Consider the following 17,546-nt stretch of genomic DNA (forward strand, 5'->3'; position numbering starts at 1 on the left):
AATTAATATACGAATATTAACTTTCTCTAGAGACTTTATTATTTATAATAAATCTACTGCCCTATAAAAATCACTGACATTTCACTAGTAATTCAAAAAGAGCATATTTTGGGCACCTGGGTGGCTCAGTCGGTTAAGCGTCTGCCTTCAGCTCAGTTCGTGACCCCACTGGGATCGAGTCCCGCATCAGGGTCCCTGCTCAGCGGGCAGCCTGCTTCTCCCTCTACCTCTGCCTCTGCCGCTCCCCCTGCTCATGCTCTCTCTCTCAAATAAATATAAAAAAAAAAAAAAAAAGAAAAACAAAAACAAAAAGAGCATATTTCAAAATTAAATTTTTTTTTTTTAAAGTAGGTTCCACGTCCAAGGTGGGGTTCGACCTCATGACCCTGAGATCAAGAACTGGATGCTCCACCTACTTAGCCAGGCAGGTACCCCAAACTTAAATGTTTTAATTGACATTTTACTTACTTTTATTTTCTCATAAACCTCAAAGAATTTTTCAAAGCCTATTTCCTGCTCCAGGTGAAGTCTCAGTTCCTCTAAATGGTTAAAGACACTATCATATTCACATTCACTGGTAATCTCACCATCACTGTTATCTAAAAAACAGAAATAAAAAGATATTTTATGACAAAAAAATAAAATCTTTAAAAAATAAAAAAAAGAATGAATAAAATAATTCTTACCCTAACAGACTAAAATTCTTTTTGATGAGTGATGTCACTGAAAGACCACTTGTACTTTCAATATAAGGTTTTGGTCATTACAATTTTTGCCTTTTATGTAGGAAATCAGTGTATATAAATGTCTTAACAAGACTGTTACTTTGGGAATCTTTCCTTTTATAGACAGTAAACCAGATTAGAAGAAAAACATTCTAATGGAGTAAAAAATGAAAAAAGCATACCCATATGTTCTGCACTCAGGCAAACCAACCCTGTTTTTATTTTTTAAAAGATTTTATTTATTTATTTGACAGAGAGAGACACAGCGAGAGAGGGAACACAAGCAGGGGGAGTGGGAGAGGGAGAAGCAGGCTTCCTGCTGAGCAGGGAGCCCGATGTGGGGCTTGAGCCCAGGACCCTGGGATCATGACCTGAGCCAAAGGCAGACGCTTAACGACTGAGCCACCCAGGCGCCAACCCTGTTTTTAAAAAGTTGACATTAAACATAGGCCAAAACATGAAAAAGCATGTAGGAGGCAGATGACTTATCCTACATATCATAAAAATTTAGTAAAGCATTTAGAAAGTATTATAAATGCTATATATGTTTTATGTCATGTATATGTCCAAGACACTGGGATACATTCTAGTAAAAGACAAAGTTACTGAAGAATTGTTCCTTTTCACATTAGCTCTTCTTCCCAAGTAAACATTATATAGTTCTCGAAATACACATATTTTCTATGCATCTTAGGGGTAATGCTATGAACAAAGAACAGTTTAAAAAGGTTTAGCATTAAACCTGCTGGTTAACCACTGTATGTGGAAGCCCTCTGTATAATATAAAGTGCTAAGAAAACTAGGCTGTTGGGGTGCCTGGGTGGCTCAGTCGTTAAGCGTCTGCCTTCGGCTTAGGTCATGGTCCCAGGGTCCTGGGATGGAGCCCTGCACCGGGCTCCCTGCTTGGCAGGAAGCCTGATTCTCCCTCTCCCACTCCCCCTGCTTGTGTTCCCTCTCTCGCTGTGTCTCTGTCAATAAATAAATAAAATCTTTATTTAAAAAGAAAAAAAGAAAACTAGGCTGTTATCTTTAGTACTAGAAAAATAAGTCAAGAAAGATAAGAAAGCAATAAAAATGCTTCAAAAGCAGCATTTCCAAAATTTAATGGGAAAGAAATGGAACAAATGTATATGGGCATTTGTGTGAAAAGAAAAAGAATAAATAAAAGTCAGAGACACAGAAGCATACTTCAGTTTTTTAAATTTGGAAACTGTTCATATCAGGTATCAGAAAAATATACTCTACTTGAAATATTTGTATACATTGAAAAAAAAAAAAGTCCCACAATCATGACAACGTACCTGAATGCCATTCTTCATTTAGGGCACTTTCACTGCTGGGATTGTCATCCTCATCTGCCAGATCTGTCCCATTTGCAGTCTGTTCTATGTCACTGTTCTTTAAGACTGATTCTTCCTCCTCACTGCATTCTTCTCCAGGTTGTTCCCTAAGTAACTGTTCCATAGAGGCCTGAAGCTCTTGTAAATCTGTGTCAGTTTCTCCAAAAACACTGAAATTTTAAAAAATTAAACTAAACATTACCAAAATGTCACCTTATTTTGAAATTTTACTTCAATTCAATATACATGCACTCCTTTCTGCTTAGAAGTACTAATAGTGGATAAAAAGAAATCTGAAAAAACCTACATAGTAGTTTTTAACAAAGTAAATGAAGATTAATACAATTATAAATATAGCATATGACACATATTCTGGAATACATAAGCCAGAAGATGACTTGTTTAAAATGATCCTGACTTGGGGCACCTGGGTGGCTCAGTTGTTAAGCATCTGCCTTCGGCTCAGGTCATGATCCCAGGGTCCTGGGATCGAGCCCCACATCGGGCTCCCTGCTCCGCGGGAAGCCTGCTTCTCCCTCTCCCACTCCCCCTGCTTGTGTTCTCTCTCTCGCTGTATCTCTCTCTGTCAAACAAATAAATATAAAAAAATATAAAAAATAAATAAAATGATCCTGACTTGCTAAAAGAGAATCACATAACTATCATATTATTCACTTCTTAAACTTTGAAAAAATGTTTCAGTATTTTGAGGCCAGACTAAAAAGACTTTTCACTTGCTTTCTAAAAAAAATATTTAATATTCAAATATTTTTCTTCTAGGTAATTTTGAACATTTAGCAAAATCTTTGTGTAGATGTATAATAGTATACTATATGACAGGCTTCCCATATAAACACTCATTGGACATTTGAACTTTTAGAAACGGAAATACTTAGGGAATTATCCATTCAGGTTAATAGGATGATCTAATGAATAAAATAGTCACCAGATATCTTACCTTTAGATGCTTATTCTTGAAAACATTTCTAAAATACATAACAAATGGACTTTACTGAACAATTAGAATATACTAACCATAATAATCTTCACTGGATTATCTTGTTTCCAAGGCATTGCTCAGGATACTAATTTTATTTTCAAGGGATTATAGATGCTGGAATTAATTTATGCAAATAATACCCTCGATTTATATAGTACCTTAGTTTATTAAGCAGTTTTATCCTATTACTAAAATTTTATCTACACATAACTCATAACTCATTTTAGAGACATGGGCATTGAAACAAAGTGCTTAAATGATTTGCTCAAGGCTACACAATCAATAAATAGCTAATAAAGATTGAAATCTAAGTCTTCTCACCACTTCTACAATACCCCAAAAACATACTCATCAACTTTCTCTTATGATTTGCCTCTTTCTCCTAAAGTGGCGTGCATAGGGAAAAGTCTGTAGATTAAGAGTTAATTGAGATTTTAGATAAGGGAAGTCTTCTGAAAGAGATTATGTACCCATGTTGAGGATTTCATCCACCAGAAAAGTGATGCTGCACAGGACACAAAAGCTGATTAAAGCCTTCAAGTTTAGATTCCAATCAAATAAGTATTTACTAAAAAGCTAAAATAGAAATGGTATTATGCAAGATCTTAAATAAAATTTCCACTAATGGAAAAGAAAATACTCTTTTAAAGTAGAAATATCTTTATTTTCTGTTTATGTGTACAAACGTCTACACTTTGACTTTGTAGCAGGTATAGAAAAGCAAAGCATCTAATTAGAATGAAAAAGAGAGTATGTCTAATTTTTTGGATCATCCTATTAGTAGCATTCAACTTCATATTTAATTACAAGACTAACATAATATGCACACCTGCTATGTACCATTACAACAATGATCAAATAATGACCTGTTGATAAAATCTTCCTATGGCCAACCCAGAGGAATCAGTGCCCACTATAGGTGGTATTAAAGTAAATGGGGCTGCCAAGTCTGCCATTATAAGAAAAGTATAAGATTAACATCTTTTTGAAAGATATATTTTAAAATCTGGCCCTGAATTCACATTTTAGTAGATTTTCTTATTATATGACCTTGAGTGAAGTTTGGACCAAAAAAAGAGAAAAAAATCCCAAGGAAAACATCAAGTAAAATTTCCTGGTATGGACTAACTTACTTTAAAAAATAACTTGGTTTTCAAAATTTTAAGTTAATATTAAAAACTTCTAATTTAAATTTTAAAATAAAATTGTCATCAACTAGTAATTAAAAGAACACAAGCCACAAACAACTTACTGTGTAGTCATATAAAAACTGACGACTTTATATAAACTTTGAGGAAAAACTGTTACCTAGCACTCTGTCAACCATAAAGGTGCTGATACTTTGTCATATTCTCCAAGAAGCTCAATAAAAACACATAGTTAAAGTGCTTATGACCACAGCCAAGCAGAAGAAAACAAGGATAAAAGGGTAACTTCCTGCATAATCTGAGGACACTAGCAAAAATATAAAGAACTCTATAAAAGATGAAAAAAGGGGGGGGCAAAACTTTTAATAGACACAGTTTGGTTAAAAATTTAAGAAACAAGAGTCAAGCCTTAAGAAAAACAAACAAAAAAACCAGAAAATAATATGTGCCAGATACAGTGGCTCTGGCTCAACTAGTATAGGGGGGGAAAAATCATGAGATTGATATTTAATTGGATATCGATCATATCCAAACACAGTTTTTTTTCTATTAAAAGACATAAAATGTAGAAACTTAAGTTCAAAAATATCAGAAAATAAATCATAAAAATCCCAGTATTTTATACCATATTTTCCTGATGATTTGAATACACTATACCTTCTCAAACACTTTATTTCCCCCCCATATTGGGTAACATTTGTCTGGTGGGGGAAAGCTTACTTGTACTGTCTAAGGGGCTATCACTTCCTACACTTCTCAGAGGGGTTGGTTAAATTTGCCTCTTGGATTCTAGATTCCCTATGAATCATGAAGAAAGGAATTCTGTGAAAGCAATTAAGTTACATGCAGAACACACATAAGCAAACAAAACAACTAGTCTACCTGCTAACTTCCCACAGTCATGGTTTTGAAATCATACATGGCAGGAGAGAGTTGTAGAGGCTTTCTGCTCTTTTCCCTGGGGAACTGTAGAATAGTTTGTATTTCACAATTTTCCATTGCAATCCCTATATCATGTGGTGTTAAACTTTTAAACGATCATTATGCTGCTAATACTCCTTCATTTAAGCAATATTTATTAAGCTTGTACCATGGACAAGTCAATGTGCTAGATGCTCAGTGGTGAATATGACAGAAAGCACACACAGAAACCATTTTCTCATATTCTTCAAGTGAGAGTCAGTCATTATATTACCTAGAGGCAAATATACATATCAAAACTTGCATGACTGTACTTTAAGTATGTTGTAAAAAGGCAAAGGAGTGGTGAAAAATCAGTTACAGATAATTTTTTAAAACTATCTAGGTGGTGGCGCCTGAGTGGCTCAGTCGTTTAGCACCTGCCTTTGGCTCAGGTCATGATCCCAGGGTCCTGGGATGGAGCCCCGCATCAGGCTCCCTAATCCACGGGAGGCCTGCTTTTCCCTCTCCCACTCCCCCTGCTTGTGTTCCCTCTCTCGCTGTGTCTCTGTCAAATAAATAAATAAAATCTTTAAAAAAAAACCTGTCTAGGTGAGTTACATCTCTAGAGTTCACATAAACTCAGAAATTCTGTTAGTGCTAGTATTTATTAATGACATCATACTCACATGTCTTCAGAATCAGATGGTCCTTCTTTAATATGCTCATCTTCATTTTCATCTATTTCAAGATTGTCTTGACATACATCTCCTACAGTGGGAACATCCATCAGTGTTCTGAACAATTTTGAGAGATCTGGAAGTGAACATGTCCTCAACATCTAAAAAAGTCAACAGATTTCTTAGTAGGAGTAAGATCATTAGAAAACAAAAATGAATTTAAAAAATTAGAAAGTTAGTGCTAATACTAATTTTTTATTTTATATCATATATTTAGAGTTAGAAGCTCCAGAGGTGACTCGTCTAAGATTAGAACCTAATTTCTTGAATTTCATCTCTGTATTTTTTCAGTGAGTAAACTAAACTGGTAGGGATTCACTTAAGTCACCATTAAAAGGCAGGGAGAGGTGTTTAGTTGGGGTATGCCCAGGGAATGGAATTAGAAATCTGTCAGAAATCAGGCAGTGCCAGAAACTGCCAATTTGCTCCTTCTCACTCAAGACCCACACTGTCCCTCTTTTATTGTCTCTCTTTCTCTCACACTTTTCTATGGCCAATCTTCCCCATATATTTTCCCCAAATCCTGAACTGAGTTAGTCTGAAGCTTGGCAAAGCACTATTACACATAATTAGTGGCCCTTTGTATCATAGGGCCTGCTGGGTAGCCAACAATGGTTAAATAAGGAACTTCATATTAGTGCAAAAATAAAAAAGTCTAATATCACTTCCATGAACAAGGGACTGTAATTGGAGCCTTTCCCACAAGAAGGCAAGCCTAGAAAGACAGGTACTTGATGTTCATACTAAGATCATTTATAGCAGCAGGTGAGAAGAAACTGACTTGAGAAAAAAACAATGTACAGTTGAGGTGTGTAAAATTTGTATTTGTTTGGATAAGACCAGGAATAACAGAAATAGCCCTGTCCACCAACCTATCAGCAATTAGAATGTGATGGATAGACAAGACAATGAAACAAATGTCTATATACATAAGCCTCCGAATTCGGTTAATAACCATAAAGGAAACTGTAAGATTTGGGTAACATAATTCCTAAGGCCCTGGTAAGAATCCTACACCAGATTGGGGACTATGAAGAAAACATAATGTTTAGCATATTAATGAAAATTTATATATTTTGCCAATTTAATTGGTACAATCTGTTTTTGAGAAAAAGAATAGATTTCCATTATTTGAACATAATTTACATATTACAGCACAAGTAAAAAATAGTTATGAACTATAAGATGGTGAAGATACACTGCTTGTTAAAACACTTATTGATGGTACTGAAGATATTTCTTTTGCTGAATCTCTCATTGTTGGCAGAATTTATGCTTGACTTGTTTATTTGAACCATGTATATTATAAACCAGCAGTGTGCAAAGTATGCATATAGTAACATTTTCTCCAGATAGATGCTAAAATCAAAAATATATAGCATATATGCATTATATACCTAAATTCAAGGGGTCTATATATAAAGATGCAATATTTTTTAGACAGATAAATTCTAACCCTGGTAAAAAAAAAATATCAATTTTAGTTTATTCCTTTCACTAATTAAAATAGCTTTCCTAACCTAACATAAAATAATACAGTAGAAAGAAATTTCGAGAGGTATGTAATTTGGCAATTTTCCTCTTGGAATGGATCTATGCACCCATCAGTCCAACAGCTATCTGTCCTATATTAAAAATGCTTCATGTTCACAGTCTTCTTTGATAGATTTTTTAGATGTTTTTGTTGTTGGTTAAGTTCTACTTTTTCTCAAAATATGAAGAGAATCACATAGGTTGGTGGACAGGGGCTATGTCTGTTATTAAACAAAAACAATAAAAATTTACATGTGGATGTAAAATATAAGACAACAATGCCAAAAGAATAGACAAGAGGGTGGAAATGGAAGTACACTGTGAAAACGTTCTTATGTCATATGTGAATTGGTATAATATTTTGAAGGAAGACTGTAAAAAGCTAAAACTGCATCTTGAAAGCTGAGAATTACAAATAAGTTTTTGAAAACGTCTATATTGGCAAATAGTAGAGATAAAATAAAATGCTAAAAATAATCTGAAAGAAGGGAGAATAAAAGTAAAATAAGAACAGAAAAAGTGATGAGACAAATAGAGAACAATAGCAAAATGGTAGGTTTAAACTCAGTCAGACCAATAATATTATCGAAAATTACATGAAAAGTAAATGGTCTAATCACTTTAAATAGAAGAGGCTGTCAGACTGGTTAAAAAGCAAGACTTGACAACGTAACAGCTACAAAAAAATCTACATAAAAATCAGTGTGATTACAAGTTATGAAGGTAAAATATATATATATACCTTACAAATACTAATCATCAGAAAGCTGGAATGGCTATATTAAAACCAGACAAAATAGATTTCAGAACAAGGTGATATGACCAAGAATAAGGAGAGTCATTTCATAATGATAAAGAAGGCAATTTATCAAGAAGATATAAAGATTATTAATTTACATTCAATTGACTGGAAATTTCAATACTCCTTTTTCAGTAGCTGATAAACAAGTGGAAAGAAAATCAGTAAGAACACAGAAGATGAACAACACTATCAAACAAATGGGATCCTTCATAACAATAAACCTATCAATTCATCCAGAAGGAACAGTAATACTAAATTTTTATTCACTCAATAACAAAGTTTCAAAATACATGGAACAAAAATTGACACAAATGAAAAGATAATTATATAATTTTTTCCATTCTTTTCTCAACAAATGATATAACTAGATACAATAGACAAAAAAATTAGTAAAGATAAAGAAGACTTGAACAGCACTATCAACCAATTTGACTTAATTCTTGACATTTACAGAACATTTTACATGATGATAGAAGAATAAATTCTTTTAAAGAGATCTGTTAGAGTAGTAGCCACCAGTAAAGGAGACTAAAGGGTGACTCATGAGTGCAGAGGAAAATATGATATAAAGAAAGCCAAGAGATAAAACTATTTTAAAAATAAAGTGTATATCAACTGTGTTGGAAGAAGAAAAGTCAAGAAAGGTTGAGAGAGAAAAAGGTACTGGGAATTTGCCAATGTACTAGTAATTGATTTGACAAAAGCAATTTTAATGGAGGAGTGTGCTAAAAGTCATGTTGGAATGTATTTGGAAGTGAATGGAAGTGGAGACTGTAAAGATACAACATACTCAAGATGTTTGGTTGTAAAAGGGAGCAGAGAAAGGGGTGGTAGCCAGAGAAGGGCATGTTCTCATGAGAAGTTTGCTAATTATGATGGGACTTATTAGAATATGCATGTTGAGGAAATGATCCATTATAGAGGAAAAAGCTGATGATACAAGCTAGTGTGACCAAAGTAAACAAGTGAATTCTTGAGAAGGTGAGAGAGGTTAGGATTCAAAGTACAAGGAGGATTTCCTTTAATAAAAAAAGAAGACAAGTGGCATAACAACATTTTTAAAAAGAATTTCAACAACAATCTTTGTAAGAGCTCAAATTATTCCATTTAGTAAACAGATTATTTAAATGATTATAAATAATTTTTACCTTTTCTTCATATTTCAAGGTCACCATTTTGGCCCAGTGATGACCTCGCATGATCTCAGAAGATTTTTTTTTAAAGATTTTTATTTATTTGACAGAGAGAGAGCGCAAGCAGGGGGAGCAGCAGAGGGAGAAGGAGAAGCAGACTCCTCGCTGAGCAGAGAGCCTGATGTGGGGCTCAATCCCAGGACCCTGGGATCATGCCCTGAGCGGAAGGCAGATGCTTAATGACTGAGGCACCCAGGTGCCCCTCATGACCTCAAAGATTTAAGGGATAGACAGGTATGGCCTTCTGTCCTTGTCTTAAATGGCTACAAATTGCTTTGATTTTCTAGGGTTTTTTCTTGCCCCTCCCTCTCACAGTCAGTCCCCTACACAAAATCTGCTTTGTTGTGCTTACTTCCCAAGTAAGTACTTCCGTAGAATTACTAAGGCTGAACTAAGGCTATGAAAGAAAATCAAATAAAATGTATTATGCAAGGAATGTTAACTTTATACACAGAAATAAGTTATTCAAAAATTCTGGGCTAAAGACAGTTAGCTATACACCTTTACTACAAAAGAAAGTACATGAATTATAGGATAATCTTCATCTGTACCATAAATAGGCCTTATTCTCAAACTCTGAAGATCATAAATTTGTTTTCACAGTTAATTATCTTTGAAAGTTTGACTGCTATTAGACAAATGAGAGAATTTCACAATCTCTACATTTAAAATAAACTTAAGAAAACACTCCAAAAAATAAAAACATATCCCGTTTGAAAATTAAATTGAAAATCAAAATGACATATTTAAAAAGGACAAAAGAATTCAGGTAATTCATTCCCATATAGACTTAAATACATGAAAAATGTCCAGCCCCACTGGTAAACACAGAAACACAAATTTTTAAAAATATCATTACTCAGCTCCTTAATACACAATTTTTAAGTTGGTGCTTTTTAGAGCCCAGACTCTTACATACTATTGAGGCATTATAAGCTATTTCTTAAAGGGAAATCAGGCACTATACAATATAACTTTTGAACTCCACTTACAGAAATTTATTTTATGAAAATAATTGTGGCTACTGTCAAAGATACAGATATAGGTGGTTACTGCAACAAAAATTGAAACCTAAAGGCCCAACAAAAATAGATTAGTTAAAAAAATTATATCTAGCATAGTAGCACAATGGAATTTGTGGTCATTATAGATGATATGAGAGATTATTTGATGATATGACAAAATGCTGTTTTTATAATTTGTAATATTAACATTTGTAATAATTTTATAGTACATATTAAACAGAAAAGCAGGTAACAAAAAATATGCATACTATTCTATTTTGGCAGAAAGTTTTATAGATGTAATAATTACATATGTAAAAGTAATATAACAAAATATGTGATTTCTTTATATCTTTAAATTTTCTATAAATATTGTAATTTCTTAATAAGAAAAAATTGGTTACATATTTTCAAAAACAGCAAGTGAAAAAAGGTAAGAAGTTTGAAAATTTTTTGCCATAAAGTACATATGAATATCTATTACCTTTTCTACATACAAATTAGGCAAACAGCACTTCTGTCCACTTAAAATATATTGCTTAAATTTAGTCTTATATGAAAAATGGAAGTTGGGTTGAGTAGTGAGAAAGGGAAACGGTGTAAGAGGGATTTTTACTTAAATAAAAGTCGACCCAGTAAAAAGAATCCTGTACAAGGAGCCAGTGAAACAGTCTTTGTCCTAGTTGTACTCAATGGCAATTTCTTTTCAGAATCCCAGAAGAGAAGATGGAGGTTTTATTACTGTTTTTGTTTATTTGTGTGTGTGTGTGTATAAGAGATTAAAACTCAATATTATGGTTTATTAAAGAAAAACAGTAAATAAGAAATGTTATTAAAACAGATATTTTCCATTGGAGGTGCATACTTGCCTTTGGGTTGTTTGCATCAAATAGACCAGTTGAAAGTCCAATCAGCAAGGAATTTTGGCTTTTATTTTTTGGTGGTGAATCAGAGCGAGATCGAAGCGGAAAGGATTCTTCTGGTGAACACAGAATTGACTGAATTTGAGAGACTACGTTCAAGTGTTTTGAAAGAACCACTCTATGGAAAAATGGCTCTGGTTGCACAGATTTATCAACATCACATTTAGGGTGCTGAGAATCACCTATTTCAGGTCCTGTGGTATAACGGAAAAATTCTGTGATGTCTATACAGTACTTAACCTCTATGTGATACTGAAAAAGCACAGTACTTAACACGAATCTAGCCAAAAACTCTCTATCAGAAAAACAAAATCAAAGTATAGATATGATTAATTACCTTATAAGTAAACTTTGATAGGATATAAGGTTTTATTTTCAGAAAGATTAATTTGCTATATACCTCCATTAAATTCAAGTTCTAAAATATATAACATAATAAAAAAAGTGTCATTAGCACTAGAACGAATTTCTACTTTCACAGTATCAGAATGTTATGTCATTTCCAATTAAAATAGGAAAAAGAAAAAAAATTAGGAAATGTGAAAATATATTGTTTAGACACTCATATTTAGCTCCAGTTTATCTTTGTTCCTACAGGTTAGATAGGAAAAATTATATTTCTCATATTTTATAATTAATATTATTAAAAACAAAAAGACAACTTACTTAATGTCCTTAGTATACTGGCTTAGTTTTGGCAAGCAATTCTTTCTGTTTTGAACATTTCATAAAATAATTGACCAAAAAGATTTATTGGCCATGTTGCCAAACAATCCAGGCTTATTAATGAGAATCTAGTGCTCTATGCCTATTACATTTTTTAAACAATTGAGGGGACTGATAAAAAATGCTATTAATATGTTGTCCAAACAAAAGAGATTCAGGTTAACAACCTTCCAAAAGTAGTCTAATACAATGAAACTTACTAATATCAACTTCACTAAGGTGATCCACATTGTTTGAGATTTCATCTTCAGGAACTTCATTTTGCTGAACAGTGATCCTATCTTCCAACCTGCCCAGATGGATACATTGGTAGAAATACAATTTACTAGAAATAAAAGCACTCTTAAATTAAAAAAAAAAAAAAAAAAGGAGTACAAGTTCACCAGCATCCTGTGGTCCCTCTTCCAAATATTTTCCTCACTTATGTGTGTGGATATATTTCCTCTCATAAGTACATTGTATTTTTTACCCGGTTAAAACCTTCACCAATCATAGTCAGTCACAAAAACCAGCCTCACCACTTCTTATAATTGTGGTTCCCAAAATGTGGCCCCTAGACATTAGGAACACACAGAAACTTGCTCAAAATACAAATGCTCAGGGGGCGCCTGAGGGGCTCAGTCGTTAAATGTCTGCCTATGGCTCAGATCATAATCCCAGGGTCCTGGGATTGAGCCCCACAATGCCCCGCATCGGGCTCCCTGCTCAGGGGGAAGCCTGCTTCTCCCTCTCACACTCCCCCTGCTTGTATTGTCTGTCAAATAAATAAATAAAATCTTAAAAAAGAAATAAAAATGCTCAGGGCCTCCCTGGACCTATCAATCAGAAACTTTGGGGGATAAGGCCCAGCAATTTATTTTAATAAATACCAAAGTAATTCTAATATTTGCTAATGTTTGAGAACCACTACTTCAAGCAATCAAAATGCCCCTTAATAGCAGAGACTATAAAACAATTATAATATACTAATACTATAAAATATCATGCAGCTGTTACAATAATGAAATAGAAATCTATGTGAAATACTGTGGAATGATAGTTTATAAATAAATATAAAATAAATATAAACATATATTTAATATATTATATAAATTAATATATTTAAGTTAGCAAAGTAGAAACAAATATATATATTTATTTAATATATTAAGTACATTTATTTATAAATATAAAATGAATAATATATTTTATAAATAAAATAAATTTATTATAAATATAAAATAAATATAAATTTATAAATTTATAAATAAATTAATAATATATTTTATTAAGTAAGCAAAGTAATCTACAGATCAATTTGTATTAAGTGGTGTTAGGTTTCAAAAAATGGTGTGTAGCACACTATATAGAATGATATGCACAAAAAAGTTTTAACACTCAAGAGTGAATTAATTGAGGAAAAAAGGTAAAGAAGAACTGACAGTTTTTATTTCAATACATCTGGGAATTATATTCATGTATTATATATTTTTTTAACAAAAACTTAAAGACTGGAAGAATACAGTCCAAAGTTTTCAAACAAACACAGAAAAAGATGTTAAACATCACTAATCATCAGGGAAATGCAAATCAAAAGCAAGATATCTCAAATCTGTTAGAATGGCTATTAACAAAAAGACAAGAGGTAAGTGTTGGTGAGGATGTGGACAAAAAAGGAACCCTTGGGAGGCCTGGTTGGTTCAGTCAGTTGAGTGTCTGCCTTTGGCTCAGGTCATGATCCCAGGGTCCTGGGATGGAATTTCACATCCCCGGCAGCTCAACAGGGAGCCTGCTTCTCCCTCTGCCTGCCACTCCCCCTGCTTGTGCTCTCTCTCTCTCTTTCTCCCTGACAAATAAATAAATGAGTCTGAAAAAAAAAAAAAAGGAATCCTTGTGCACTGCTGGTGAGGATGTAAATAGTGCAGCCACTATAAAAAACAGTACAGTTTCCTCTAGATATTAAAAATAGAAATATCATACAATCCAGTAATTCCACTACTGGGTATTTATCCAAAGAAAACAGAAACACTAATTTGAAAAGATCTATGCACCCCTATGTTTATTACAGCATTATTAACAATATCCTAGATTTGAAAGCAACCCAAGTGTCCACTGACAGATAAATACACACACACACACACACACACACACACACATACAGGAATATTACTCACCCATAACAAGGAATGAGATCTGGCCATCTGCAATAATACAGATGGATATAGAAGGTATCATGCTCAGTGAAATAAGTCAGATAGAGAAAGACAAGAACCGTATGATTTCACTTATATGTGGAATCTAAAAACCAAATGAACAAACAAATGAAGCAAACAAAAAGCAGAAACAGAGCCAATACAGAGAATAAACTGGTAGTTCACCAGAAGGAAGGGGGGGTGAGAAGATGGGCAATAAGGGTAAGGGGTAGTGAGAGGTCCATGGTTCCAGTTATGGAATGAGTAAGTCATGGGGATAAAGGGAACACAGACATGGGGAATATAGTCAATGGTATTATAACAAGGCTGTATGGTGATAGATGATAGCTACACTTGTGATAACAATAGTTTAAGTACAGAGTTGTCAGAAACTAATGTAACACTGTGTGTCCACTACAATAAAAACAACAACAACAAAAACCAAAGGCACCCCAGTAACTTATCTCTGCAAGTTTGGCTTATAAGCAGTTTCTGTTTTCTTAATTCTTTGTAATTCATCTCAAATTTAAATAATTTTTTACTTTTTCAGTTTTAAATTTTGAAAATTTTTCTATTTTTGGTTTTCAGTTTTTATTTCTAATCATACAAGTAACACTTTTCTTCATTCAAAATGTAATGTTCCTTGGTTCCTCAGAAAGTTAAACATAGAATTACCATACGCTGCAGCAATTCTATTCCTAGTTATACACTTAAAAGAATATGGGTGTGCAAACAAAAGCTTGTACACAAATATTCATACAAGCAAGATTTAAATGTTTTAAATGTTTTAAAAACATTATGGTACGTGAAAGAAGCCAGATACAAAAAGCCACATACGGTATGATTCCATATGAAATATCCAGAATAGGCAAATCTATAGACAGAAAGGAGATTAGTGATTGACAAAGGCTGGGGGAAGGGGAAATGGAGAGTGGCTGTTTAACTGGTATCAGGGTTTCCTTTTGGGGTGATGAAAATGTTCTGGAACCACATAGTGGCAATGGCTACACAACACTGTCAATGTAATAAATACTACTGAATTGTACACTTTAAAATGGTTAAAATGGTAATTTTATATCAATTTTACCTTGACTAAAAAAAAAAATGTAATGTTCCTTTGAGAATTCCCCATAGTAAACTCAAAGCTCAGTTGCCCTTACTGTCATCAGTTTGGTATACATCTTACCATATTTTCCCTTGAATTTTACAGAGAAATAAATAGCATTATTTTAATATATGGAAATGCCTTTTTATTCAATATTATTTTATTAATCATTTGATAATTGGGGCATATTTCCATATTGATACATGAAGCTACATTTTATTCTTTAGAGTGCTATATACTATCCATAATGCAGTATACAGAAAGTTCTTTATTTTTAGCAACTTCCTTATTAATGATTAGAGTCTTTCAAATTATTTGCTATGATTCTCCTACAATAAACATTCTTGCATATGCCTCTTTGTGCCCATGTATGAGTCATCTTAGAGTAGATACCAAAAAGTAAAAATGCATTATTACAGGACATGCACATTATAATTTTTTTAAAAAAGATTTTATTTATTTGACAGAGAGAGAGAGCGAGCACAAGCAGGGGGAGCAAGAGAGGGAGAAGCAGGGGAAGAGGGAGAGGAGAAGCTCCTCAGCAGGGAGCCCTATGCGGGGCTCAATCCCCGGACCCTGGGATCATTACCTGAGTAGAAGGCAGACACTTAACCGCTTAAATGAGCCACCCAAATGCCCTCAATATGCACATTTTAAACTAACAAAATTGGCAAATGGATTTCCAAATTGGCTCTCCCAATTCTTACGTGTGCTTGCAATGTATCAATGCCCCTAGTTCCCAATCTCTCACCAATATTTGATGCTATTACTTGCATTCCTCCTGGCTTCATGTTATTTTGTGAAGAAACTTTCACTGGCAAAACATCTGGACTCTTGGCCCACCTTTTATTTATTCCTCTTCTTTGAGGAAGAACAAGTATCTGACATTCATACATTCATAGTTCTCCACTGAGTAAAGTTAGTCAAAGAACTTAGGAATTTGATGTCTTTTTTCTCATTGTATTGACTCTATAATCCATAAAGTATATATGTGGTTTCCCTTGCAAACAGTTATATTCATATTCTTTCCCCATTTTTCTCTTGGACTTTGGTCTTCTTCTTAATTTGCCAAGTTCTTTATGAATTCTGGATATTAATTATTAGGCTGTCTCCTTTCCATTTGTTGACATTTAGCTCTTTAATAAATCTGATATTGTTTTGCTGAACGGCTTTAGAAATGGAACTTTTATTTTCAAGTTGTGTTTAAGTGCTAGATACGCTGTGTAGTATAGAGAAACAGTATTTTTAGCCATTTCCTTATGAGACTATTTCAAATTATTTGCTATGATAAGCATTCTTTTTTTTAATAATAAGCACTTCTGCGTATGTTTTTTTGTGCCCATGTCGAAGTGCAGGCCTCTTCCTGTTTTTATAAAGTTGTATTGAAACAGTAACACTTATTTGTTTATGTATCATCCATGGCTGCTTTTGCACTACTTAGGCAGAGTTGAGTAGCTACATCACAGACCAAATAGTCTACCCAAGGCTGAAATATTATTTAGCTTTTACAGAAAAAGATTGACTGTCCCTGTTAAAGACGATGGCAATGGAAGAAACTGCCAATTACTTTTTATAAATGAACCATAACAAGAATAACAAAATCCAACAATAATTTCCCGTAACCAAAAGGAACTGCAGATGACTCTTGCAAGTATTAATACAAAAATCCTAAAATACATAAGTACCTTAAAATAATATGTCATGACCAAGAAGAATGTACTTAAGGTATGCAGGATGGTTTACGTTAAGTAATCCATTAATATAATTGATCATACAGCTGACCCTTGAACAATGTGGAGGGATGGGGTGCTGGCTGAATCCCCTATGCAGTCAAAAATGTGCATGTAAATTTTGACTTCCCCAAAACTTAACTACTAATAGACTACTGTGGACCACAGCCTTAATGATAACATACACAGTTGATAAACATATTTTGCATGTTATATGTATTATATGCTGTATTCTTAAAATACCTAACTTTTTATTTTTTTCAGTGTTCCAAGCTACACAGTTCACCTGCAAGTTTTTTTAAACTGCCACAAATCTCCAAAAAATTTTCCAATATATTTATTGGGAAAAAAAAATCTGTGTATAGAATGAGCCATGCAGCTTAAAACTGTATTGTTCAAAAGTTAACTGTACTAATTAAAGGAAAATATTTATATAAACAGTCATGCCTAATGATGGTTAATAACAGAAGCATCTTCACTAAAGTCAAGAACAACACAGAGGTACC

The 17,546-nt window shown here is 33.4% G+C and overlaps 1 protein-coding gene across 6 annotated transcripts in view; it reads right to left on the reverse strand.

Annotated features, from left to right (window-relative positions):
* Nucleotides 1–17,546, reverse strand: part of NEK1 (NIMA related kinase 1) — a 216,804-nt gene that overhangs the window by 22,024 nt on the left and 177,234 nt on the right. For 5 of the 6 annotated variants that reach the window (XM_027599178.2, XM_027599176.2, XM_027599175.2 and 2 more), the window contains 5 exons: nt 12,235–12,323; nt 11,255–11,502; nt 5,803–5,954; nt 2,027–2,235; nt 469–599 (listed from right to left, as the gene is read on the reverse strand). In XM_027599178.2, the coding sequence (XP_027454979.1) occupies nt 469–599; nt 2,027–2,235; nt 5,803–5,954; nt 11,255–11,502; nt 12,235–12,323 (829 nt within the window). The remainder of the gene's footprint in view (nt 1–468; nt 600–2,026; nt 2,236–5,802; nt 5,955–11,254; nt 11,503–12,234; nt 12,324–17,546) is intronic. The other variant, XM_027599177.2, reaches the window with a different exon arrangement.

The sequence above is a fragment of the Zalophus californianus genome, chromosome 2, assembly GCF_009762305.2.
Source record: "Zalophus californianus isolate mZalCal1 chromosome 2, mZalCal1.pri.v2, whole genome shotgun sequence".
Classification (NCBI taxonomy): Eukaryota; Metazoa; Chordata; class Mammalia; order Carnivora; family Otariidae; genus Zalophus; species Zalophus californianus.